The following is a 26,940-nucleotide window of genomic DNA, read 5'->3' as shown; positions in this document are numbered from 1 at the left end:
CCCCACCAGAACCCCATGTATTTTGTACCTTGACTAAAGGCAACAGATCTATTTAGAACCATTAGTTCTGCAGTTCTATATAGAAGCATTTCATGCTTAAATGGTTCTTTGCATGGTTAAATGGCTCTTCTGGTTGATGTTTTGTATGGTTTTATATGGAACCTTTTTGAAAATGGTTCTATATAGCACAAACCGGCTTCTTCTATTGTTACAAGTGAGGAAATTTGAGTTTTTCATTATATTTGCCCTTTAATACCTTGGAGAAGATTGTGTAGCTCTCTGAATTGGTGCATCTCAAGAGATTTCGATACGTGCCAATAGCTTATTCTGACCATTAGGCTTATTAGGCTGCATTTCAAAAACAAAAGCAGGTCGTGTGGCCTCCTCTAGACTATAGATTTATAGAAAATACATATATTTGATCCTCAGAGACACAAATTGTTTTGAGAGTCTCTTCTATGTTTAATGAAGCATTTTCAAAGCTGGACGTGGCACAACCGAGCTGCGAGTTCTCGCTCAAACCAGACAAATATTAGCTTATTAGCTTTTTACCCTGTTTCCTCGTCTATGTGAAACTTTATCAAGGCAATTTAAAAATAATGAAAACGTTAAAATAAGAAGAATGTCACATTTTTCTGTCATACGAATCAGTTTAGTTACCTTCGCCAAGCGTTTCCCAGCAACGTGCCTGCTCCCGCGAGACTCGCACCGGAGACGGTTTCGCCTGATTCAGTTTCCTGAACCGAATCTTTTCGAATTTTCCTCTTAAGTGAAGCGAAGGTCCGACTCAGCGATTCATTGATTCATAGGTCAAGTCCCCCCTCTAGCACGTGTGTTTCCCTGTTCTCACTCACCTGATTCAACTAAGTTAATGAACTTGCTCTTCTAGTTTCCCAAGTTTTATCAAAAACATGACGGCGAAAAACACAGGGTGAGTGCTAAACGAATGAGGTGAAAGAAGCAAAATATCTAAAAACAAAAAGTTAAAATAGTTTCTAATCACTCACCCAGAACTTTCTTTTAATTTTAGAAAGTAGAAGGATGTATTTCACTAACCTGTCACAAAACTGACCTGTACGTTTCCTTTTTCTACAGCAAACAGATTTTGGGCAGCAGGACACTGGCATTACTGCTACTGAGTGCTGATTGGTTGGCGAGCGGAGCACCTCATTGGCTGTTCACGCTCACTGACATCATGAATGTACATGAGACACTGTTTTAAAAGCTCTTAAAAATATAACATTGGTGTTTAAATGTCAGGAAATGGTTGTACTTTTTTACATTAAAAATGTTTAAGCATTATAAACGATGATTTTACTCAAATGCTCCATCTTAACCCAATCATTTTGGACCCGCTCTGGAGCGCCCTCTAGCGTTTGAGAAAACCGGAAGATATTACATAGTGGTAATTCTACTCTCTACAGGTTCTCTAGTACCGTTGCAGAGCTAGATGCTGCTTACACCACAGATATACATACCTACATGCTGCGTTGGGTCCAGCCAGGCAGGTCAACGTCACCGCCATTTTGGGACAGTCAACATCGCTGCTGGACTGTATTCAGTACCTTTACAGAGCAGCAGTTTATTAAAGATGCTGTCCAATATTATACTATCTCACTAATGATGGTTAATGCTTTGTAGCTAGGTAAATTATCGCATTCCTTAATCCGTGTAGATTAACGTTAACACCTTATTACACAAACCTGATGTTAGCTTCTTATTTGCCAGCTTCTTGTTCGAATTTCCCCGTTCCACCTTAAATGGTGCAGCTTCAGGCACCAGAAAGTAACCAACTTTAGCTTCATCCTTCTTACTATGTTTTGAGGGGGTTTGTAGCGTCAGGTGCAGACTGAATACTTTTCTGCTGGTCCGGACGGCTAATTAGCACGATCAGTTACTAAAGAAATAAAAGCTACCGAGAGCAGTCCGTGCTGCCCAGATTAATCTGTGTCTGAGGATTAAAACGAAACAAATTTGGTGAAAATTGCTTGAATAGTAAGGAAGTAGTGGCGGATTTAATCCTCAGACTCATCATCTCTCAATACAAGTGAATTTGTTCACAAGCGGATCTTGACCGCTCCAATATGGCGGATGAGCAGACGTATCATCTCAGACAGAGAGCAACAGACTACAGAGCCGTTAAGGGGCCGTGGTTAAAAAAAAAAGAAAGCTAATGACATTGTGTTCCCTCGCAAACGTTTTGCATTCCCTCGCAAAAAAATGCTAATTTGGGAATGCATTTTATTTGCCAGGGAACGCAATACATTTGCGAGGGAAGGCAATGTGATTAAAGTCTGGAACATTCTGCCAGAGGGTATGTTAGAGAAATGAAAACAGTACAACATGCAGGACAGGAGGCCTCCTGTATTCTACACCTAGGCTGACCTATGTGCTGCACTGTTCTCTGTTGCTTTTGTATCTCTATGACTGCAAGCATTACTCACATGTTGCTGTATGTGCACAGAGTAGCAAATACATTTTAGATGTTGCTGTATCTCCCTCACTCTTGAGACTGAACATTTTAAAAGCAAGTCATGTTTTCTTTATGAAACATGCTGCATTCTAAATAACAAAATATGTGATTTATTATTTTTTCTTTTTACTGGGAAACATTATATTCAGTGTCCAGTATCCTGGACATTTCCATTCGGGAGCATGAAATGTAAGAGGTTTTGAAAAATAAACATTTGTTATCGCCAACAGAAGACACAAAACAAGCATGAACCTTTTCCTTAGTTCACTAGATGTACAGTTGCATGAAAAGTTGCTGAACTCTTGGAACTACGTGGACTGCTGCAAGTTAGACATATTACATACATTTTATATGCCAACCCAGAGTCATAAACAGAAATAACAATTCTGTGTTTCAGAAATAACCATATTTACTACCCTAATGATAATAATATGTGTTTATTTTATAAAATCTTGAAGATTTCATGTGTCTAATTCCATTATCAATATCCTGTACACTTGACAGTGTAATCATCTACTGTCACTCCTAAATAAACAAAAGATTCTACTTTTAACAAAATAAAAATCTTGAATTGTTGTGTTTTGTAATGTAGGAGTCTATTGGACTAACCAAAACATCATTTACTACACCAAATGCGCAAATGTCCAGAATACTAGACATCTCAAAATTGGTTTATGCAGAAATAAATATCTACTATTTCTTTTTTATCTTCACAAGAGGGACATTATAGGGCTTACATACAAAAACAGTTCTGAAATAAATATTGGATTCAGAAACAATGTTTTATTTGGTCTTGGAGGTTCTGAGCGTCCATCTCGCCATGTGCCGTATTTGTTTTTGTTTATGACAAAATAATAAAGAAAACGTGCAGTTAAACAGTCAAATTGAATTGTGTAAAACACATAAAAGTGAGAGTAGTGATGTTCCTGCATCTATCGCTGGAATAGCTGGGAAAATGTCCAGTGTACTGGACAATTGGAATGAGGGGGGTGTGTGTGCTGAATATGAATAATGAATATGTTACTTACATGTTGCTGAATAGTCTATAAATGATAGATGGTTCTGTGTGCGCTGAACATGAGTAAATGTTACTTAGATGTTGCGGTACATGTGCTGAATGTTAAGGTTTTTAGTTCATATGACATCATCATTGCCTGCAACAACTGCTATGGGCAGGATGCTTAAGGGGCCCACCCTGCTTTGAAATTTTTTTCCCACTAACTGGCTGATGTAGAAGGAAACCAGATAGTTAACGTTACTGCTAGGAAGCCGAATATCACATGTACATTTATTAGCCTGTACATCACTGCATTCCTTTATGGAGGAGACTCTGTATGGTTGTATGACAATACATATGAATTCTTTGATATTGTATAACATAAAACATATTAAATGCTAGTTTTAGGCTGGAATGTGAAGCCGGAATATCAAGTGGCTCTTCATTCAGTAGCATTTTTTTAAATCTATCATTTGATTTTCAATAAAACCTCAATCTACTTTCCTGATTAATTGCAAATGTTTGATATTTAAAAAAATAAAAAAATGTCCATATGTAGTTTCACTAGATGAATTTCAAGAGGCAGGTACCTCCGGATACAGATCAGCTAAATGCAGGCAAATCCATGAACCAGTCAAAAATCGGGAGAGTTAACAAGACACACTTGGAAGAACAGCAAGAATTACGTGGAAAAAAATGGTAAGAACAAAAATTAGAGGCAAAATTGTACAACAAGCAACAGGTGTTAGGGATAATAAGGGGGCGGAGCCGGAATGTTCCAAGCCAGAGATCCATACAGGGAGTGCTGAAACAACCTTAAAGAGTAATGATGAATTGTTTGATAATGTCTGCCAGTTTGTTTTGTCTTATTTTCTAAAAAACAACCAAAAGAGCCTCTTCAGTGCAAGTCTGCCCTAAAAGAGCTGATTTTTTTTTTAATTTATAATTTTAATACATTTTTAAATTTCATTTCGGTGAATAGGTTTTCTGCCAGGTTCATTTTGATGTAAATACTGACCAGAAATAGAATCAGAGCAGAAAAAAAACAAGAATAGTGTGATTAACTGAATGGAAACTTAAATATCATTTGATACTGTTATATGTATTCAGAAAATATCACGACTGATTTTATTTTTAACAGTATTGCCCAGCATATAGTTAACAAAAAGTAGTAGTTTGTACTTCATATTTTACCATGTGGTATATTATGTTGTTCTTTAATGAGTTTAAGCTGTAAAAGCGTATTTTTTAGCTGTGCTAAAGCCTTTCAGCCTTTCAACGGGTTAAACGTTATGTGGAAGCTACTTATGAATCGGTTCGACAGATTTAGGGAAAGAATCGATTCAAAAGAACCGATTCGCTCCGGAGTCGTTCGTCGCCAGCTCGCACAAACGGCCGTTAGAGAGTTTTTTCATTCATACTCTCGTCTTGAACATGGAGCAGCTAACAGTAACGACAAGAGTGCTCGTTTTTATCTGTGTAGTATTTCCCTGCCATGGAGTCGAAAGGATAAAAAACAGAGGACTGCGGCAGAAAGACGTTGAATACGTGGACAAAGTAAGACTTTTCTTTTTTTCAGTGCTTAACTCGAAGGGCAAAGTTTCTGTCAGAAACGTTTCTTATAGAGGTGAGTAAAGTAGCCTAAACCAAACTAAAGTAGCTAAAATGTCGTTACTTCAGTGACATAATGACGTAATTGTAGGTAAAATAGGGCCAAAAACAACTTTTTCAGTGAAAAAAGTTTCAGATAAAATCATCAACTGTTCCCTTCTCCTGACTGTCCTATAGAACTGCACTGGAGCTTCTGAGCACATCCAGCACCTCTCAGTTCAGCAACTGAAGCTTGTTTGGATCTGTTCTTTTCTTCCTTCTGCGGAGCCCCTGAGGTGACATGGTGATTATTTTTACTATGGCGTGGCCTCAAATTAATATAGTAAAGCCACAAATGACCATATTGAGACTAGAAATGTCTATATTAAGGCCACCGTAGACTATGTTGAGGCAACAAAGTTCTATATCGCGCCCACAAATTACTAGATTGAGCTCACAATATGCTATGTTGAGGCCACAAATTAATGTATTGAGGCCACAGTATACTATGTTGAGGGCACAAATAACTGCATTGAGGCCACAAATTACTATATCGAGACCCCAATATGCTATGTTGCTAGGCCACAAAGTAATATTTTGAGGCTACAAATTACTATATTCAACCAACAGTAGACTTTGTTGAGGCCACAGATTATAAATTGAGGCCACAAATTACTATAGTGAGGCCATAAATTATTGAGATCCCAATATACTATGTGGAGAACACAAATTACTATGAGACCCCAATATACCATGTTGAAGCCACAATTTAATATATTGAAGCCACAATCTAATATATTAAGGCCAAAATTAATAAATAATAAATTGAGGCCACAGATTACCATAATGAGAACACAAAGTTACTAGAATTACTAGATTGAGCTCACAATATACTATGTTGTGGCCACAAATTAATGTATTGAGGCTACTGTATACTATGTTGAGGCCCCAATATACTATGTTGAGGCAACAAAGTGAGGGCACAAATTACTATATTAAGCTCACAAAATACTGTGTTGAGGCCACAAATTAATATATTGAGGCCACCAATTTCAATATTGAGGCCACAAAGTAATATTGAGGCCACAAATTACTATGTTGAGACCATACTATAATATGTTGAGGCCATAAATTACTATGCTGTGGCCACCAATTAATATATTGAAGCCATAAGTTATAAGAAACTTAACTCGTGGGCCTCAGTATAGTAATTTGTGGCCTGTTGATTCATGGCCACACCTTTTTAAAAAATAATCACCTTGTCTTCTTAGGTTCTCTGTATTTTTTTATCCGTTTAGTCTAAAAATAAAATGCTAAAGCTCCAAAGTAAGAGCTGTGAGCAACAAGCAGGCCAGAAGTTGAACCAACAGAAATCAAATTAAAGGAGATTTTGAATTCCAATTTTGCAAAATATCTGCATAATTCAGTCTTTGAGATACGAGTTTTGTAGTGGTGGTGATACGAACCAGGAGTTGAGACATTTACAGGGCAGACATAACCGTTTTATTTACTATTCAGAACCACCAGTGAACCTTCTGAGTTTTTAAATGTGATATCAGTGATGATAATAAAGTGATACAGCTGAAAAATATGTTCCCCTTGGGGGCTGTATTGCCTTGGAACATTCGGCATGAACCTCTGCACCATGAATGAGCTTTAAAAATACATTTGAGAAAAAAAACATATCACTAAACAAGCATAAAACAGTGTAAAACTTTTAGAGGCATGAAACTCTTCAGATGTCGGGTTCCTATCACCACCACTGTGAAGACTCTGGAAGTAGTAAGTTTCTCTAGAACAGCACATTTCACAATAAGCCTCTCTGTTTTCCGTATTACCAACTTAATTATGCAGAACTTTTAAAATATTAGTGGAATTCAGCCTTTAAAAAGGGGAAAAAGCAGCTTTCACACAAACATAACTGACTAGAAGTAGCAGTATGACCCTTTAAAAATTCACGCAAATCCATCAAAAAGTGTACTTCAGTTCATTAAAATGAGTGAAATGGAACTAATTGCTGCCCATCTCTTATTTAGCGTGCACTATTCAACCTCATCTTCAGGAAATGCACCCTATCTTTGGCATAAAGAAGTCGCTGCAGCACGAGAACAACACATTATCATCATCTCCCCTGTAAACCCATTACAGCGTGATATCCCATTAGGTGTCAGTTTCCTGTTTGGAGATACTAACCGTCTCAGATTTTCCACAGCATGCCTGGTCGCAGTGTGTCTAATGCCTCAAAGATTTGTTCTGATTTATAATATGTAAATTAAAATGATTAAAAATGGATTGGGTTAAAAGGTAAGTTAATGGAGCAGTCCTTATCGGGCAGTGGATGGCAAAAAAAAAGCAATTACAGTCCAAAACACATGCTGATGGGAGTTATTTGTGATCCTTTTAGTGCACTGAGGGACACACAGGCAAACTGAACTGCACCAGACACACAGCTGAGAGCCAGTCTACACAGTATACCATGGTAACTTCCATTTCCATTTAATGTTTATGTAACAGGGGCCAATACATGAGCACAGGAAATTACAAAAAATAGTTTGGTGCCATTGATTGTAACTTTTTAGCTCTAATTTTCAGTGTTTGTTTCCAGATGTTTATTTAAAGGGCCCATTTCTCTCTCTCTCTCCTGTTTCATCACCTGGTTAACCCTCTAGATGCATGAAGTTGTTTGTGAAACATCTAGAAAACACCTCCAGCATGCTCTGTGTTCCGCACCTAATTTCCTTCCCCCTAAAAGGAGACAGTTCAGATCTGTTTGGCTCTAAACCCATCGATTTTATGACTTACGGTGCCATTTTTATTACTCAGTGATGTTGAGAGAGTCAATGCGCTTGATCATCGGAGGATGGTTAAATGCTAAGAGTGTTGCAAACAGCTGCAATAAGTTATCCTAAAAAGCCTCGCCTCGCTCCGAGGCATTTTGACAGCAAGTGGAAATAGAAAGCAGTAAACAGAGTCAATTGATGGCTACAGCTCTCCGAATGAGTTTTTAAAAGAGCTGCGTCTGACCAGCAAGGACTTGGAAGGAGCGGAGAGTTCTGACAAGTCCACCTCTTTTTCTTTTTTTTTTCCCCCCTCAGGCTAGCCTGTTTACTTCAGGCCATAGGATACCGAAGAGGCTGCCCACGTGACGCCTCAGCCTGGCTCATGCCGAGCCGTATTCAATAGGAAATGAAAAAAGATCAAGGGCGCAGTCTATCAGAGACGGAGAGGGATAAAAAAAAAAAAACGACGTAGCTCCCTGATTCATCACAGTTCATCATCTAAAAAAAGCTTCCCCTTCAGCATCTTATTGTAAATGGTTCTATTACTTAAATATCATACCAGATTTATCATTGTAATGAAAAATCTCGGAGCTAAGGGGGAGTGCTCATCTATTTGAATTGATTCAATATTCACTCCATTGTAGGGGCCTGTGGAGTGGGCCGGCTCACCTCAGTGCATTTTTCATCTGGGCTCTCCCATGAGCCTCCTCGTCTGGTGCATTTCAGTCGGCAGCTTTCAATTGATGGACCTGGCGGCCCCGGCAGCCGCGGTCCACCCCGGTCAAACGCAGTTGTTTATCTGTGTGTGCATCTGTGGCTTTGTTTGTGGGGATCCTTGAGCTTGCTGTCAATAAGAAGGTGCCAGAAGCGTCGAGGTGTGAGAGCACCGGGGCCCTTAATAAATATGAATACGTTTCACTCCGCGGTCTGCCTCTGGCCGATAGCGAGAAGATTTATGGCTTGGTTAAAGACCCTTATTTCCACGCTCCGTGCTCACAGGCATACCGATGAGGCTGTGAATTACTCTGGCAGGTGGGAACGCGGGTGACGCTGCAGCTACTCGATGGCAAAAGCAGACCCGCTGCTCTCGTAGGCCACCTATTGTCCTCAGCGCTGGGGTCAGGTTACAGGAGCAGCGCTCCTGCATGTTAGCTTCAAGGGCAACACACTCTGTGCTTTATAGATACGGCCTGTTCTCCACTGGGTAGTGCCACAACATACGGTACTTCTAAACATACGACCTGCACTGAAACACAGTGCCGAACTGTGACACTTAGAGCTGGGCCTTCAGTTCGGTCAATAAATGCCAAACTCGGTCAAAATATGGCGGGAAAAAACCCACCTCAACGATAATGCAAATTTCTGCTAGCATTTCTATGGTATACTAGCATGTTGGTGGTAGGCTAATGGCAATGCGCATGAATAATTTTGGCCGTTCTAGATCAAACATGGGCCCCGTTTCAATTCCTCACCCACTTTGATTCCTTACCTATGCTGCTGAGTGGTCACTCGCGACAGAAGATTAGGAGAGGACAGTGAGGAGCGGATTTTTGCAACGGAATGCACTTCATCTCGGCAGGTTAGCCTTAGTGAGCTAATCAGCTAGCCTTGCAAATTGTGCAAAATGTTTGAGCATCACATACATAATGTGTGTGAGTAATGCTGGTGATAGATTTGGGTCCAATCCCATTTCACCCCTTGCCCCTACCACTTAGCCCTTAGCCCTCTGTTTTACGCATTCACGTCAAGGGTTAGGGTGTCCCAATTTTTGTTGAGATGGAGGGGTAGAAGTATTAGGGCTACATGGCCCTCCAAACAAAGGTTTTTCAGAGGCACACTCCAAACAGAGTGATATGAGAATAAAAGAAAAACTGGCAAGATGGCTGTGCAAGCGACCAAAGAAACCCACAAATGTGAGTATTTTCTCCGTTAAAAATGACAGTAACTATCGTATTGTCTTAGTTTAATGTCGTTTCAATGTATTATGGTCGTTTTCTTCATAACAAGCATAAAAAATAGCATGCTAATGTTTCAGTAGCTAGCTAGCTAACTTCCCATTCCACCTTAAATAGTCCAGCAGTTCTGACGCCTGAAGCACCAGAATGTAACTGCTGCACTATTTAAGGTGGAACGGGAAAATTCGAACAAGAAGCTGATGAATAGCTTACTTCAGCTTCGTATCACCGAAGAATTAGCGGTGGGCGATAATAAATAATTAAATTAAACCCCTCTTTGAAAGTATATGATGCTCTAAATGTAACTAAAGCCCAGAGGTTGCTGAACTTTTCCCTTCTCTGCTCTCACTGAAGACAGGCTGGGTCGCCTACAGAGCAGTGCTAGTAGTCTGTTAATGAAGCAATGTTTTGTTTTGGTTTTTTTTAATTTGAGGGTCCCATTTCATAGGGCAAGATCAACCACTACCCCTTGTAACTCAGTTCAAAGGGGTTAGGGTGACACTTGAAAACAAGGGGTAGGGGTAAAAAGAAGAAATGGGATTGGGCCTTGGTGTAGAACCATGAGGCAGTGTCTTTCTTTTTGTTGTTGTTGTTAGCCAGGTAGCCTTTAGCCTGCTAACGAGCCAGAGGAAAGTGATGAAATAAAAAAGAACATTACTTCATTAACAGCTACTAGCGCTGCTCTGTAGGCGACCCTGCCAGTCTGCAGTGACAGCAGAGGAGGGTAAAGATCAGCTCCTCACTGCTGGGCTTTAGTTACATTTAGGGGATCATATGCCTTCAAAGAGGGGGATGTGACAATTATTTATTATCACTCACCCCTAATTCTTCAGTGATATGAAGCTGAAGTCAGCTGTCCGCCAGCTTCTTGATCGAGTTTTCCCGTTCCACCTTAAATTGGTCAGAACTGCTGCACCAATTTAAGGTGGAACAGGAAATTTAGCTAGCTAGCTACTGAGACATCAGCAAACTGCAAGCAATATTTTTATGCTTGTTATGAAGAAAAGGACCATAATACATTGAAATGACATTAAACTAAGATAATAAAATGGTTATTGTAATTTTTAACTGAGAAAATCCTCACATTTGTGTGTTTCTTTGGTCGTTCGTGCAGCCATCTTGCCGGTTTTTCTTTTTTTCTTATAACACTCTGTTGGAGGGCCATGTAGCCCTAACACTTCACCCCACCCCTCTATCTCAACAAAAATTGGGACACCCTACCCCTAGACATGAACGCACAAAACAGAGGGGTAAAGGCTAAGAGGTTTTTTGGGGAGTTAGCTTAGCTCTACCTAGATACGACTGGACAGTTTTCCATTGAAAGTTTAAGAATTTAACCCTTTGTTTTCAACCAAAATTTAACAATGAAACGAAAGTAGCAGTAGTAGTAATACTGGCTGAGTTTAGACACAAGCATTTGAGCCCTGGAACAGAACTGCTGCTGCTGTTTTCCATTTCTAACAGCTGACTCAAATTTGGCTCGCATTCACAGTCAGTGACGTTTGGTACATTTGGTTAAGGTTATATAGCGGTCAGGGAACACAGGATATGACTGGTTGAGGCTGGGGCTAGGTTATATTCAGGAGATGACTGGTTAAAGGAATAGGTGAACAGTCAAATTTGCTTTTTAGGTTTGCACTGTTGTATCTAGGGCCTGTTTTAACACCATTCACAACAAAACAGAGTAGCATTATTATGCAGATGTTACTCTCTCCAGTGTGGATACATTAGCACAAATTGATGAGGTAGTCTAGTACGCCTGTACTCTGGATGCTTTGATTGCAAGTTTTTTTTCTTCCTACCACCTTTTCAGCAGACGCAGCTCTCTGTCGTACAGTGGGGTGGCACGACTCTTCATTAGGATGCTGTTCTGCCTGTATAACACTTTTTAAAAAGCTTCTTGTATTGAAATGTTGAATATTTTGTGAGAGGCATCATCATATTCAAAAGTTATGTCCTCTGCTAACTTAAAAGTAGAGCTAAGTATGATGTTAGCCAATGCAGGTGTATATTAGCTGAAGTAACAGAATTGGTAGTTAGTGTTATCCTTCAAGAGTGCTGTGCTGTCCATGACATTGCATTAGCAGCAGATGCGGCTGCACTTTGTATGTCTTGTTGGTAGCTTGAGCTAGCCTTCATCCTCCCAGCTTGGAAGTTGTTGGTAAACTTTAACAAAATTCTTTAGGTTACTTCAGAAAAAGTTTGACGAAATGATTTTTCAAACAGTTTCAGCACAACTTTTTTTTTCTGATTTTTTTTGCCCGAATGTGATTCAGATCTGATGTTTTCAGGGCTGTGTGGACACGCAAATCTGATCTTTTCAAATCTGACCCGAGTCACTTTCATATGTGGTCCTAGATTGGATACCTATCCGATTCATGGCCATGCGACCTTAATGTGACACTCAGATCGGAATTCATGTGCTTTTTTTCCCACTGCGCGTGCGCCATCATTCAGTGTTACCATGGCAACAGTGCCAAACAGAAGTTAAAGCCTGTAAATGATGGAAAAGCAACATATCTCACCTTTTTCGCCTTCGTCTCGCTATAATAATGAACAGCTGAGAGCTGATCAGAGTTAATTATCTTCACAGCAAAGCTCGTTCTGCTCGTTAGTTTGTTTGCTGATGATGTACGTGATTCATTCACGTGACGTTACTGAGTAGGATGTTTGCATGCGGGCCATTTTAGGATGCTGGTTCGTTCACATGACAGATCAATTACCTAAACGAGTGTGAACCATCGTGTCATCGGATTTGAGCAATGAGGCGTGTAATGTGAACGCAGCCTTGGAGTCTTTGTGTGGAGAAAGCTTGCAGACTGTACTAAGGCTACTGTAAAGTATGGAGGTTGAAGCATCAAAGCTTTTCTTAAAATAGTGTTGGTGAGCTTGTGCTCATTGATGGCATCGTGATCTCAGAAGTATACAAAGGCATTATGGATGCAAAACTGCAGAAGAAAGTCTGCAAAGAAATGTCTCGAACGATAACAATCTGAAACACGACAGCTGAATACTTTGCCAAAAAGAAAATGACAGTATTAAAATGGTTTGTTTAAATACCTCTTGGTTTGGACATTTCGTATCCTGACGCAGTGAACTAAGGATGGCACAAACGTCCACATTCTTTTTTGGCCACTGTGTACTTTAGTGAACATTGTTATAATTGATTATAATGGGTTCTAACATTACACGCTGTTGAATTTCACCTTCAAATAAATGCATCTTAGACAGCACTGTTCAATTTGTACATCATTCTGAGGCTGTTTAAGTAGTCTAACATTTTCTGTTTGCATTCTCCACTTATGTAACCACAGATCTGCAAATACTGCATAGCTGCAGATGTACTGAGAGCCTTTATAGGTCACAGTAGCTTAAGTGTGTGCAAATTTATCACAATAACTTCTGGACTCAGGCAACTACAGTGCGGTTCAAGTGTTTGTCTTCTATACTGAGAAGGCCGGGTGGGCGGCGTATTGTTCTGGCGTCTTTGGCGGAGCGCGCCGTCTGTGTTAGAATCAGTCTGAGACACAGTCAGCATCTGTGTAAACAGCAGCAGGGGTGGAAAATAAATCACACCACTGGTGACCGGAGCCCGTCACTGCCTACACGGATAAATGATTCACAATCTTCTGCATGATTCATGGAGAGCAGCAGAGAGGGAGGACATGAGCCTTGACATTCCGGTGGACTTTTTTTTTTGAGTACCTTGTGTTTTTCTTTCTTTTATTTGATCAGTGAAAAGAAGTGATGATGGAACAAAAGGTTTATCTAAGATGCTGCACTGCTAAACCTACAATCGGGGGGAAAATGTAGATCTAATTTACTTCCCGGATGATTAATGGTGATTTTAAAATCTGTTAAGAAAGATTCAGGAAGCAGGGAATTGTAATATGCAATGCAATATGAAAAGTGTGATTGTATCTACTGGATTTCAGTTCTGCTGCACCACCATATATCAGCCCACCCCGTTTTGGAGCTGGGAGATTGCTCAAACACAAGCCACTTCACTTTCTGAATGCAACTAGCATACTTTCAAAATTGCCCGGTGCCTATTTTAGCAGAATAAAGCAGACATTGTGTCTCTGAAACTACTGTTGTTAACAGTTGGCTTTACTTTGGTGAAATTTGATCCTGGAGTTGGCAATATTCATGCAGTGGTGGTAAACAGGAGGCAAGTTTTAGTGTGGTCAGTCAGGGTTCTTTCTCCACTTCCAGCAATAATAATTATGTCTGACCAGCTGCAAACCCCTCCACCCTACCCCACCCCACTGTGCTCCTGGAGTGGAACTGACTTTTTATCAGTAGTCACTTAAAAGAATAGTTCACCATGTAAAATGACACACATGGTTTTCCTGTATGTTATCTATGAAAGTGGAAATAACACAGGCAAATTCTAGGCTTGCATAATAGTTGCTTGTACTATTTTTAGCTATGATAACATGCTCTTGTCCATTTTTAGAGACAAAAATATGTCATACAGTGTCAGAAACCACATAAGCAAGTCTATTTGAGATCACTAGACAACATGGTTTAAGGCCAGTATGTGATGCAGTTTGCACAGTGCTAACATACATAACATACGATCAGACATAACATTACGACCACCTCCTTGTTTCTACACTCATTGTCCATTTTATCAGCTCCACTTACTATATAGGTGCACTTTGTAGTTCTACAGTTACAGACTGTAGTCCATCTGTTTCTCTGCATACTTTGTTAGCCCCCTTTTACCCTGTTCTTCAGTGGTCAGGACCCCCATGGACCCTCACAGTGCAGTTACTATTTGGGTGGTGGATCATTCTCAGCACTGCAGTAACACTGATGTGGTGGTGGTGTGTTAGCGTGTGTTGTGCTGGTGCGAGTGGATCAGACACAGCAGTGCTGCTGGAGTTTTTAAACACTGTCCACTCATTGTCCACTCTAGACACTCCTACCTTGTCAGTCCACCTTGTAGATGTGAAGTCAGAGACGATAGCTCATCTGCTGCTGCACAGTTTGTGTTGGTCATCTTCTAGTCCTTCATCCGTGGTCACAGGATGCTGCCCACAGGACGCTGTTGGCTGGATATTTTTGGTTGGTGGACTATTCTCAGTCCAGCAGTGACACTGAGGTGTTTAAAAACTCCAGCAGCACTGCTGTGTCCGATCCACTCAGACCAGCACAACACACTCTAACACACCACCACCACATCAGTGTTACTGCAGTGCTGAGAATGATCCACCACCCAAATAGTACCTGCTCTGTGGTGGTCCAGGGGGGTCCAGTCTGTAACTGTAGAACGACAAAGTGCACCTATATAGTAAGTGGAGCTGATAAAATGGACAATGAGAGTAGAAACAAGGAGGAGGTTATAATGTTATGCTGTACTGCTGTATAATTGTATAAGCTTAAAATTATATGTTATCTGCATTAGCCTCATAGCTTGGGAAGCAACTAAAGAAGCAAACCTCAGATACCAAACATGTCTTGGCTGACTGACTCCAGTTAGGGCAATGCAGGAAACTGTTTAAACTTGATTTTTCATCAGACTGTTCCTTCAAATGAAATGTGGTACAGTGCTGTTGCCTGGGGTTTGATTATTTCTCACCAGATTTAAAGCCACACAGTGATTTGAGAGCTATTTTGTTTGCTTTTTCTTAATGGCTGTTCATTTAAGATGCCTAAAGACCTCACAGTAACTTCCTAACCACAGCACGAGGCGATATTTGAAGCTTTTTGATTGTAGCGTTTACAATGGTGGCATAAACAAGGCAATTAGAGCTTCAGCACATTTCATTAAGGTGCTGTTTAGTCTGCCTGTGAGTTTGACATAGGCAGCATACTTGCAGCTCCTTCTGTTAGGTTTATAATAAATCAAGGTGGCATGGTGACCACTTTGTTTCAAAAAATCAAAGCTTGCACTTTCCAAATTGCGTTCTTAATGATCTGTATCATGTTGTGTAATCCATTACAGTGTCGAATGAACCTGTTGGATCCAGTTGTTGTTTATTTTTCCGTTGCAGTACTCCAGCTGTCTGCAGGGTCCGCAAGGCATGACAGGCAGGGATGGAAATCCGGGAGTAAATGGTATCCCGGGTACGCCAGGTGTACCGGGACGAGACGGTGCCAAGGGGGAGAAAGGCGAATGCGTGAGTGAGATATTTGAGGAACCCTGGAGACCCAACTATAAACAGTGCGCCTGGAACTCACTCAACTACGGCATCGACCTGGGCAAAATCACAGTGAGTGACATGGGTTGGTGGTAGTTTGAACACAGTTCAGCTCAACAGCTTTTTCTACAGTCCTTCATAAGCTGAAACAACTGTGTTGGTGGAGGGAAAATGCCAAATGCCAGGTTCCGTGGCTCCCCAGGACTGGGAGTGAAGGTCACTGGTCTAGCAGTTTCTTTCTTTTTGTCTGCTACAGTGACCTCAGATCATTCCTTCTAGGCCTTATAGGCAAAATGAAACATTTTTATATATATGAATGAGGTATATTTGAGGTATTTCTGATAAAATGAGTGTACCAAGTTAATACTTTGCTATGCTGTCTGGAAGGAAAGCAGAACAGTTAGGAGAGTTAGCTAGTGAGCTATTTTCAGTGTTGTAATTATAGAGAATTAAAAGAAAGGCTGAAAGCATCTCCCTCTGTATGCCCTCTGCAGTATGGAATTGGTTTGGTTTTCTTAAAGCTGCACTATGTAAGATTTGGGGATTTCTCTGGTGGAAATGTGTGATTGCAGGCACCACCTGGGAGATCATTTTGTAATGTGGGTTGTGAGCAGATGAATCTGATGACTGAATGCATTGAAAGAGTACTTAAAGAGAACTCAACTCTTAGTGAAGGACATGTCTTCTGAGGATATAAGTGAATTTTCTGCTATTGTCATCATATCTTTAACAACATAATAATGGTTTTGCATTTGAAACCTAAACATTGAGCCAGACCTTCTTTTTGAGCCTGTGCATGTGACGTTCATACATGACGACGTATGATGTGATACGAAAACTTCCTGTGAAAGCCGATTCAACGTCTCTGACTTTTTAATTATTATTTCAGGCTTTACAGGGTGACTCGCAGCAGCACATATTTGACCATATTTTAGCCATTTTTTTTCCCTAACTCTGAAATTTTAATTATTTTTTTTATTATTTTAAGAAAATAATCATAGTGCAGTTTCAAATCAGATGTAACGAAGAGCAACCAGACTAAGCCTTTTGTTTTCTTTAGTTATCATAATTCAAATAAAATCAAAATAGCAGTGTCAAATTATATGGACAGATATTTTTGGTTGTATCAGCCAGCCTAAATTCCTACACTGCTTGACACTTTTTAGGGGAACCTTGTTGGGGGGAATGTACCGTTTGTGTTGTTTCCTCATCTTCAGGAGAACACGTCCACTAAACATGCCGTCTCGCCTGCAGGAGTGCACGTTCACTAAGCTGCGTTCAGACAGCGCTCTCCGCGTGCTGTTCAGCGGCTCTCTCAGGCTCAAGTGCAAGACAGCCTGCTGTCAGCGCTGGTACTTCACCTTTAACGGAGCGGAATGTTCCGGGCCACTGCCCATAGAGTCCATCATCTATCTGGACCAGGGCAGCCCAGAACTCAACTCCACCATAAACATACACCGGACCACCTCAGGTGAGATCTACACAGATTTTGGAGATAGTAAATCACATTTCACAGATTTATCCCAACTGTACTGAGTCAGCCTAGAGTTTGGTATCCAAAAGCATCACTGACATTGTGCAGACTACGTGCTTGATTTATCACACACTTGTCTTAAACTGCACTGAGTGGTTACGTTCCAAATAGACCTCATAGACGTGTGCAGTTCACGACCAGGGTGGAAAAAACTAGAGTAATTACACTTTAATTATACTTTTATTATACTCTACTCAAGGTTTATTTAGGACAATTTGGACTGAAAATTGATATTTTTTATTCAGTTATATTTCTAAGAGAAAAAGATACCAAACTCTCGAAAACCTAGAGATTTTTTTCTGTCTCTTTTTTCTTCACTACTCTGGGTTAAAGTTGCCCTGATTTTAGGTTCCTACAATATACTTCCTACTTTTATTTTCTCACCAAATCACATTTTTTTTGCTGTTCCATTATTTTTTAAACATTTTAAAGACTTTTAACAGTTCTTTGATGATGCAGCCTCGTTCTCCTACAGCCGCGTTCGGCCATTTCTTTCAAAATGTCTTCAAGCACGGAGGTGTAAGGGTCCAGCCTGCGCCGCCGGCCGCCAGCAGAGGGCGAAGGCAGCGAAGTGCCATAGCTTCAGGGAACTTCAATTCCCAGAAGCCCTCGGGCTGATTAGGCCCAACCTGACACACCTGTGGACTCCTCTACTTAAGGTTGTGGCAAACAGTAGCCCTTTGTCACACCTTTGTAGAGGGGTGACCGGTATGGTACGCAGCCCAGGTGGGTATTTAATTGAAAAGAGAAACAAAAAGAAAAGGAAAAGAGGGCTGGAAAAAACAAAAGAGAGTTAAAAAAAAAAACACAAAAAGGCTTCAGCTACAAACTGCTCCAAGCCATGCAAAAGGTGTTTGCCTTGAGGTGTTTTTCCCATTGCCGCCTGTGCTTCCCGGTGGCGCAGCGGTAACTCCACGGACCGCCGATCAGTACATCGGCGGCTTAAGCCTGGCTCTGGGTCACCTCAACCCCAATGTGCCAAATTCACACTCCATTGCCTCAATAACTTTACTTAACACCCTTTCTCACGGGTTTTCATCTTTGCACTTGGGTCTGCCTCCCTGCCGTCCCGTAACAAGAGGGGTTTGGATAGGTCTCTTCTAATTTTTTGGTACGGAAACATCACCCTAAATGTTTGTGAGGTCTCAACAGCGTGAAATTATATTGAATGTCAAGTTGGATTGACGTAAAAGTTGTTCAATGTGTTTTTGCTGTTCACATTGACACACAGAGAACACATCTGTGTCACATATTAATATTGTGTCACTTTTACCTGCTGTGTGAACAAAGCCTATTTGAATTTCACTCAAGTACATTTTACGCTGTGAGATTCTGATATAGTACCCACACTAAGTACATCTTCTTTGTACTATTTTCCCTTTTATGCCACTTTGTAACATACTCTTATTTCTAAAAATGAAAAATGTGTGTTTTATAACTAACAACTTATCTAAAAACACTAGTAGCAGATGTTCTTTTGGCTACGTTCACATTACCAGGCTGAAGTGGCACAAATCCGATTTTTTTGCCCAAATGTGAATCAGATCTGATGTTTTCAGGCCTGTGTGGACACACAAATCTGATCTTTTCAAATCTAACCTGTGCCACTTCAATTTGTGGTTCTAGATCGGATACATATCTGATTCGTGGCCATGTGACCTTAATGTGACGCTCAGATCAGAATTTGTGTGCTTTTTTTCCAATTTCCGTGCGCCATTATTGAGCGTTACCATGGCAGCACTGCCAATCAGAAATTAAAGCCTGTAAATGGTGGAAAATCAACACATCTCACCTTTTTCTCCTTCGTCTCGCTCTAATAATGAAGCTGAGAGCTGATCAGAGTTAAGTATCTTCTCAGCGAAGCTCGTTAGTTTGTTTGCTGATGATGTACGTGATTCATTCACGTGACGTTGCTGAGTAGGATGTGTTCATGTGGGTCATTTCAGGACACTGGTTCGTTCAGAGAGATCAGACTTGAGCAAAAACTCGAATTTGAGCAATGAGGCTTGTGATGTGAACGTAGCCTTTGTTCATTTTTATAGGTAACAGTATGTCATAGTGCCAGAAACCACATAAGCAAGTCTATATGAGACATTCAGCTAAGCAAATGTGTGAGGATATAATGATGCAGTTGGTGCTAATTGGTGGGGTAGAAGCTTCCATTACTTGTGCTACATTAGCCTTAAAGTTCCAGTGCAAAACTTCAAACACTAAGCATATCTCAGCTAATCGCCCGAAGGGTGAGGGGGAAAAATTGCAAATATTTGACTTTCTGCCGAACTGCCGCTTTAAAACCAGTTTGACCCCATTCACCCAGTACAGAGATAGTGACGTCGGCCTGCTTCATCCAGAACTTGCTAACAGCACTAACAATTACTAATGAAGTGGAAGTGCAGTTAGCATGACCTTGTTCGTGCAATGTAACTTCCTGTTAGCTCCCCTTCATTGTTAAGGATTTTAGCGTTTGTGGGTGAAACATTGCTTTCAAGTCTGTCGGTTGTTTACATACAAGGACAGAAGGTTCTTTTAAATGCACATATGAAAGAACGCATTTAGAGCACCGCCGCAAATTGCATGATTGTAATTGTGTTTTCCACCGTTACTGCGTTTGCAATCATAGCCGTAATCACAAACACTTCTTTGCTCTAATGGATGCAAGCAGAAGACTGATAACTTGTAGAAGGGCACTCGAAACAATGTCATCATAGCTTATACAAGGCAGAGGTATCTCAAGAGCGCATTCAAAGGAGAACACTCAGCATCAGGAAATACTTAAGCTTTTTAAAAAGCACTCAGAAGGAAGCTCTGAGAATAGTTCGATTGCATTTGGGTTTTGTTCTCTGAAGGTTTGCGAAGGCCTCATATCTCAGCATTAGATTAATAGATTCATTTTATCATTCTCATGGGACGTTCTTAACACGATAGTGCTGCAGCAGGGTCTGTGCTGGGTGTAAGCGTTCTACTTGCGCAGCAGACGAAAAGGTTGAAAGCATGTAAAAAGATTTTACAAGCCAGTTTGCCAGCAACCAGCAAAACACAACATGTTTGTCATCAAGTTAAAGACGTTTTCCACAACATTCCACTGGTTTGCAGTGCTCATACTCTAATTCTGATTTTATATGGGGAAAAGTCTTCACACTTGTTGTTCATTCCCTTAAATTGAAACTTTGGTAGTTATTTAACATATCTGCTGAAACTTCATGAAAGAAACCTTCAAACATAACAGGCTGTCATTAAAGCTAAAGGGGTTATATTATTATGGATGCAGATTTTAAGAAAACAAATTGGTAACAGGTGTGGGGAATATGGCAAAAATACAATATCACAATACTGAAGACATTTTCTTGATGATGATTTATTATTATTATTATTATTATTACAACCCCATTCCCAAAAAGTTGGGATGCTGTGAAAAATGTAAATAAAAACAAAATGCAATGATATGCAAACTATTTAGGCCCCAAGTTTCATTGAAAGACAGTATATCAAATGTTGAAACTGAGAAATTTCCATTTTGAATTTGATGCCAACAACACGTTTCAAAAAAGTTGGGACGGGGCAACAAAAGGCTGGTAAAGTTGTGTAATGCTAAAAAAAACACCTGGTGGTTAATTGGCAACAGGTCAGTAACATGATTGGGTCTTTCAGAAGTAAAGATGAGGAGGAGTTCACCACTTTGTGAAAGACTGCACGATCAAATAGGTCAACAATTCAAGAATAACGTTTCTCAATGTAAAATAGCAAAGAACTTTTGCTTTTCATCATCTGTGATACATCATATCATTAAAAGATTCAGAGAAATCTGGAGAAATCTCTGTATGCAAGGGACAAGGCCAAAAAACAGTATTTGCTGGACGTGATCTTTGGGCCCGCAGACAAATGTGGGAACCATATAGACAAAGAAGAAACCATATATACACAGGATCCAGAAATGCTGCCACCTTCTCTGGGCCCGAGCTCATTTAAAATGGACTGAGGGGAAGTGGAAATGTGTCCTGTGGTCCGACAAATCAACATTTGAAATTCTTTTTGAAAATCATGGATGCTGTGTCCTCTGGGCTAAAGACCTCCCAGCTTGATATCAGTGCACAGTTCAAAAGCCAGTATTCATGATGGTATAGGGGTGCATTAGTGTACATGGTATGGGTGACGTGCACATCTGTGAAAGCACCATTAATCCTGAATGATATATACATGTTTTAGCAACATATGCTGCCATCCAAACAACGTCTTTTTCAGGAAAGGCCTTGCTTATTTCAGCAAGACAATGCCAAACCACATTCTGCATGTATTACAATCAACCATTTTTTTTTTTTTAATTATTATTACTATTACTAAGTGTCATCCAGTCTATTCTGACTCCTGGCAACCATATGGATAGTGTTTCTCCAAAGTATCCTGTCTTCTGTTTAGGTCCTTAGGCTTCTGAATTGCTGGTTCATGATTCCTTTAATGATCCATCTTGTTGCTGGTGGTCCTCTTCCTCTTTTACCTTCAGCTGTCCAAGGCATCAAGCATTTCCAGTGAATTGGTTTCTCTCAGAATGTGTCCAAAATAAGATTCAGCTTGGTTATCTGGGCTTTGAGTGAGAGGTGAGGCTTGGTGTGGTTGAGGATGCATTCATTTGTTTTTTCTTTGCCGTCCAAGGAACTCTCAAAAGTCTTCGCCAGCACCGAAATTCACAGGCATCAGTATTTTTCCTGCCTCGTTTTTTAATTGTTCAGCTTTCATCTTCATAAAGAATCACAGAGAAGACCACAGCCTGGACAGTTCTGAGCTTTGGTGTGGAGAGACAGATCTCAGTCTCAAGTCTTGACACTCAAGTCCCGAGTCAAGTCCCAAGTCAAGATAGTTGAGTCTCAATTCCAGTCAGTACAGGTGAGTCTCAAGTCGAGTCCCAAGTCAACAGTCCTAAACTAATCAGTATGCTTTTTTTTTTTTTAGCTAATTTAAGGCCATAACACTGAATGAAGGTAACAGTACTGTAGTTTTTTTTTAATGACAGCACATAAGCAGTGCAGGGCTTTATATTAAGTTTTTCATTTATTTATTTATTTACCCTTCCAACTAAAATACAATATGCATCGTACACAGATAACCATGACAGGCACACTGTATACATAAAGAGTAGTGCAACTACACATGAAAAGAATTTTAAATGTAGCTTAATTGAACCAAAAACTTTATATTTGAAGATCATTTTTGAAAAGTTTTTGGAACATTGGGCGCAGGATTAAAATAAAAACTAGCTCAGCCAACTAAAAACAACCACTAATTGAATTCAGATGACAACAGAAGCTAAAACAACCAAGCTGAATAAAGTTTACAGAAAATAACAAAATGGTGAATGTACGAAGCTGAATTTGACTTTTTATCAACCAACTTTTTTATTCTAATTTTCCCTTCCATCTTTAATGGTGCAGCAGTTACGTTCCAGCGCCTCACTGCTGCACTATTTAAGGTGGAACGACTGGTGAATAAAAAGTCAGCTTCAGCCTCGTGGTGAATGTTGTGCTTGTTTTACGTGCAGAAGCTGTTATAATCGGTCAAACAGAGAGAGCTGTTTCTTTCGTTTTGCTACCATGAGGAAAATGGTCAGTTTGCCTAGTGAGTTTCTCCAGTAAGAGTGCAGTTTAAGTGCTAAGCGAGGGGGCATTGATGCTGTTGACGCTTCGCTTGTTTCCAGCTTATGGAGGTGAACTTGAGCTCTAAACGCTTCACTCGTCCTCCAAAACAAAATAAACTGAGCTTAAGCACAGTGACAGACATCTGACCATGTTGCTGTTTATTCAGTTTATGGTAAGAAACGAATCCATTCACATGAAAAGTGTAGAGTTCTGTCTGCAGTCAGGTGCCTCTCCACGTTTCTTACACTTTGAGTCTCAAGTCTTTCCGAGTCATGACGCTCAAGTCCGAGTCTGAGTCACTGGTGTTTAAGTCGAAGTCAAGTCCCAATTTTTTATTGTCATAACCATAGTAAGTCCTATCTTTTCACTCTGTTCTCTAAACTTCTTCATAAAGGCCCTCAGGTCTTAAAGATTTACCTGTTGTGAGTTCTGTATCATCGAGGGTTATATACGCTAATCCTGAATCCTCGGATCATCTCCCTCCAGTCCTGCTCCTCTCATTGTATGTTTGCGTACAGGTTGAACAGGTATGATGATGGTATACAGTCTAACTCCTTTGTCAATGTGGAGCCATTCTGTTTGTTTTTTAGTCACGACTGTGGTTTGTTGATCAGTGTAAAGGTTCCTCATTAGATGCTCTGGAATTCCCATTTTCCTGACGACCTTGCATAATTTTATGTTGTCGACACCCTTGTAGGCTTTGCTGGAGTCAGTGAAACACAAGTTGACTTCCTTTTTGAACTCCTTTGCCTTTTTCAATAATCCACTGCACATCAGTAATGATGTCTCTTGTTCCTCTGCCTTTCCTCAGTCCTGCTTGAACATCTGGCAGTTCTCTTTTGATGTAAGACTCTAGTCTGCACTGAAAGATCTTGAGCATAATTATGCCGGCGTGTGATATTAGGGAAATTGTGCGATAGTCTGCACACTCTTTCTTGTCTCCTTTCTTTGATAGTGGAAGATAAACTGACCTCTTCCACTCTGCTGGCCTTTGAGCTTTTATCCAGGTTTGTTGGTATAATTTGCTCAGCACTTTAACCGAATCGACAGAATCTTGAAATATTTCCATTGTGGTGTTATCACTTCCTGTGGCTTTCTTCTTTGGCAGTGATCTCAGGGCCTGTCTGTCTTCAGCACTGAAGGTTCTTCTGTGTAGTCGACATCAAAAAAAGTGCCTTGACAATATCACAGTATTTGTTCTGAGGTTTTATAGGTACAGACAAAAAAGAACCAGTACTGCCGTTTATTAAAAATATTGTCAAAAAATATGTTTACAATGGTTTTAATAAACGTTTTAGCACTAAATCCAATTAAACAGGACTAATTATGCTCCCTTTGTAATTAAATATGCAGCTGATCAGTTTTATTTATGTACTGATGATACCTACAGTATGCTCAGGAATTATGTTGCGACATAAGGTGATGTAATTTGTCACAATAAAAACAAACATTTTTAGATTTGCCACCCATCACTTTGTACATTATTCCTGCAGACATTTAAATAAACTCATCTTGTTCTTTGTTTCTAAGCATATTCTTCTCTATCATATATTAAAAAAAAACTATAAACTATATAATTCAATAATACAGTTATTTTCACTTCTGGGTGTGTTTATCTCAGACCTCAAAATCTGATTAACAATTCCATTCACCATGAAATCTTAGTCTTAAATATTTCACACAATTTGATTCATTTTGACTATTTTGGTATGACTTGTGAAGAATTATGTTTAAAAATACTACCGTCCACGCAGCAGACAGGGGTTCGATTCCCCACCCAGGCAAATACACTATGCAATGCCACTGAGTCCTTGAGCAAGACTACATACTAAAACTACGTTCATTCATGTCTGTAGCTTGATTAAATGGTAGCTCTGGTTAAGAGCATCTGACAAACACATAAAAATGGCAGTGGACTGTAGACACCGAGCTTAGTTTTAGATTTTCATATTTGAAAATAATTTGAGAAATGTATATTTGGTAACTTTACTGATTATTAGGGATGTCCTGATCCAGTTTCTTTGCCCCTGATCCAAGAACTTTAATGGTGAGCATCAGCGTCCAACGATCTGGGTTTCCCAAAAGCATCTCAGCACAAAGATTATTCTTGGTAGAGCGAGCATCACACCAAACACTTTCTCTACCACTGCAGATGACAGTCATGTTTTTGGGAAATTGGGCACTGATCTTTATATTGAAAGATACAGCCACATAATTTGGGTCAGAGATGCTTGGCTGCCCATTTTTTATGTATGTATGTATGTATGTATGTATCTATTTTATTATTTGTCATTATTAATTATGTTTTGGTTTTGACATACTTCTTATCCTTTTAATTCACCATTTTAATAGCATGTTTAATACTGGATTTATAATAAAATCTGATTTGGCCATCAGTAACTTTGATAACCAGCAGTGAAATTGCTTTATTTTTTTTAAATGTGTGAGGTGGTATACACTCTGCACTTTTCTAAATGAACCATTTCTGCTAGTGCTTGTTTTGTATGCGCTTCTAGCAGAATTCTGCTCAGAAAGTAGACCCAAAGCACAATACCTCACATTTTACATCCCCAGCTGAGCAATGAATTTGTACATGCCTAGATGCTTCCACACGTTCGGCCTGTAATGTGTAAACATCCACTTTACGTCCCATTTTTACCTTTTTGTTTTTGGGGTATTTCAGTGGAAGGCTTGTGTGAGGGCGTCCGAGCCGGATTGGTCGACGTTGCTATCTGGGTGGGGACCTGTGGTGACTATCCCCGCGGCGACGCCTCAACCGGCTGGAATTCTGTCTCCAGGATGATCATTGAGGAACTGCCCAAATGACTTCTGACCTCTTCTTCAGTCCCATAAGGCATATCAAAAATCTGCCCATGCACCTCTGAAGTCATGTTGTCATTTTGTAATCGGCAGCAGACCCACGTAAGGAACTCCAGGTCTCAGCTTTTTTTCACTCTATGGAGAGAATTCTTGAAAATCACCCCATGGTAAAGAAAAAGGTTCCAAAGTCGATACAGTTTGCACACTTTTTTTTTCCTGAATGTCACTGGATCCTCTGAATTATGAGGTTGTTTAAGAGTCAAAGTACAAATATTGCTAAATGCAAGCTAACATGGCTGTGCTTTGACCTGACATAAGACTGGCAATTTCACCAAAATACCCCATGAAAACAAGAAAGCTTCATCAAATGCGGTGGTTAAGATGCTTTGGCAGCAAGAGCTTATCATCTAATTAGATCCGTTACATTATAGAGTATAATAGAGTACAGCATTACTTTCAATGCACAGAAGTGTTAGCTTGCTTGTACTATGTATGCAGCATTATTCATATTTTGACTTTTTAATTACCTTGTAATTCAGTGGATTTTACTTCAAAGTGTACACTCTGTTACCCACAGGGCACGATAGCAGCGATTTACAAAAGATGCCATTCATTTTGCCCCACTGACAAGAATGCCTAAACCTGGGGACTTACATAGGCATGATGCGGACTACAGAATCAGGTCTATAGATGTCTGTAGAAAGGGCTAAAACAAATAGTACATCAGCCACCATTGCCGGACCAAAATTAGTCAACCAAATACAGTTACAAAGTTCATAGCTAAGAGATCTTTGGAAAGTTTTGGCATTCCAGAAACTGTAGATATTCTTATCTAAGTTAACATGTACTGTAGACTTCATTGTGTCGTATATTTTATACTTTAACATGTTTCTATTGGGCATTATATCTTCACGAGTAGCTGTTAATTTACTTGTAAAAACTAAGCTGTAAATTCCTTCAAATGATGCTCAAAACACAAAGAAAATATGTACCTCTGAATGTGTTGAATTAGCAT

At 39.9% G+C, this 26,940-nt stretch overlaps 1 protein-coding gene across 2 annotated transcripts; it reads left to right on the top strand.

Moving 5' to 3' along the window:
* The first annotated feature begins 4,850 nt into the window (after positions 1–4,850).
* cthrc1b (collagen triple helix repeat containing 1b) lies at positions 4,851–26,756 on the top strand. Of its 2 annotated transcripts, XM_036558702.1 has the most exons (5): positions 4,851–5,027; positions 7,465–7,539; positions 15,798–16,016; positions 17,199–17,415; positions 25,789–26,756. In XM_036558702.1, the coding sequence occupies exons 1-5, from the start codon at positions 4,905–4,907 to the stop codon at positions 25,929–25,931; spliced, it is 777 nt and encodes a 258-aa protein (XP_036414595.1). In that variant the 5' UTR covers positions 4,851–4,904; the 3' UTR covers positions 25,932–26,756. The 2 variants fall into 2 exon arrangements, with proteins under 2 accessions (XP_036414595.1, XP_036414596.1); XM_036558703.1 differs by lacking the exon at positions 7,465–7,539.
* Positions 26,757–26,940: the final 184 nt, after the last annotated feature.

Source organism: Colossoma macropomum, unplaced genomic scaffold (genome assembly GCF_904425465.1).
Source record: "Colossoma macropomum unplaced genomic scaffold, Colossoma_macropomum, whole genome shotgun sequence".
Classification (NCBI taxonomy): Eukaryota; Metazoa; Chordata; class Actinopteri; order Characiformes; family Serrasalmidae; genus Colossoma; species Colossoma macropomum.
This window is presented reverse-complemented; position numbering and strand designations above follow the sequence as displayed.

Coding starts and splice junctions, on each gene's coding strand:
- cthrc1b (XM_036558702.1), top strand. CDS start 4,905: ATGGAGCAGCTAACAGTAACGACAAGAGTGCTCGTTTTTATCTGTGTA. Junction 16,017..17,198: donor TCGACCTGGGCAAAATCACA/GTGAGTGACATG, acceptor TCTCGCCTGCAG/GAGTGCACGTTCACTAAGCT. Junction 17,416..25,788: donor CATACACCGGACCACCTCAG/GTGAGATCTACA, acceptor GGGGTATTTCAG/TGGAAGGCTTGTGTGAGGGC.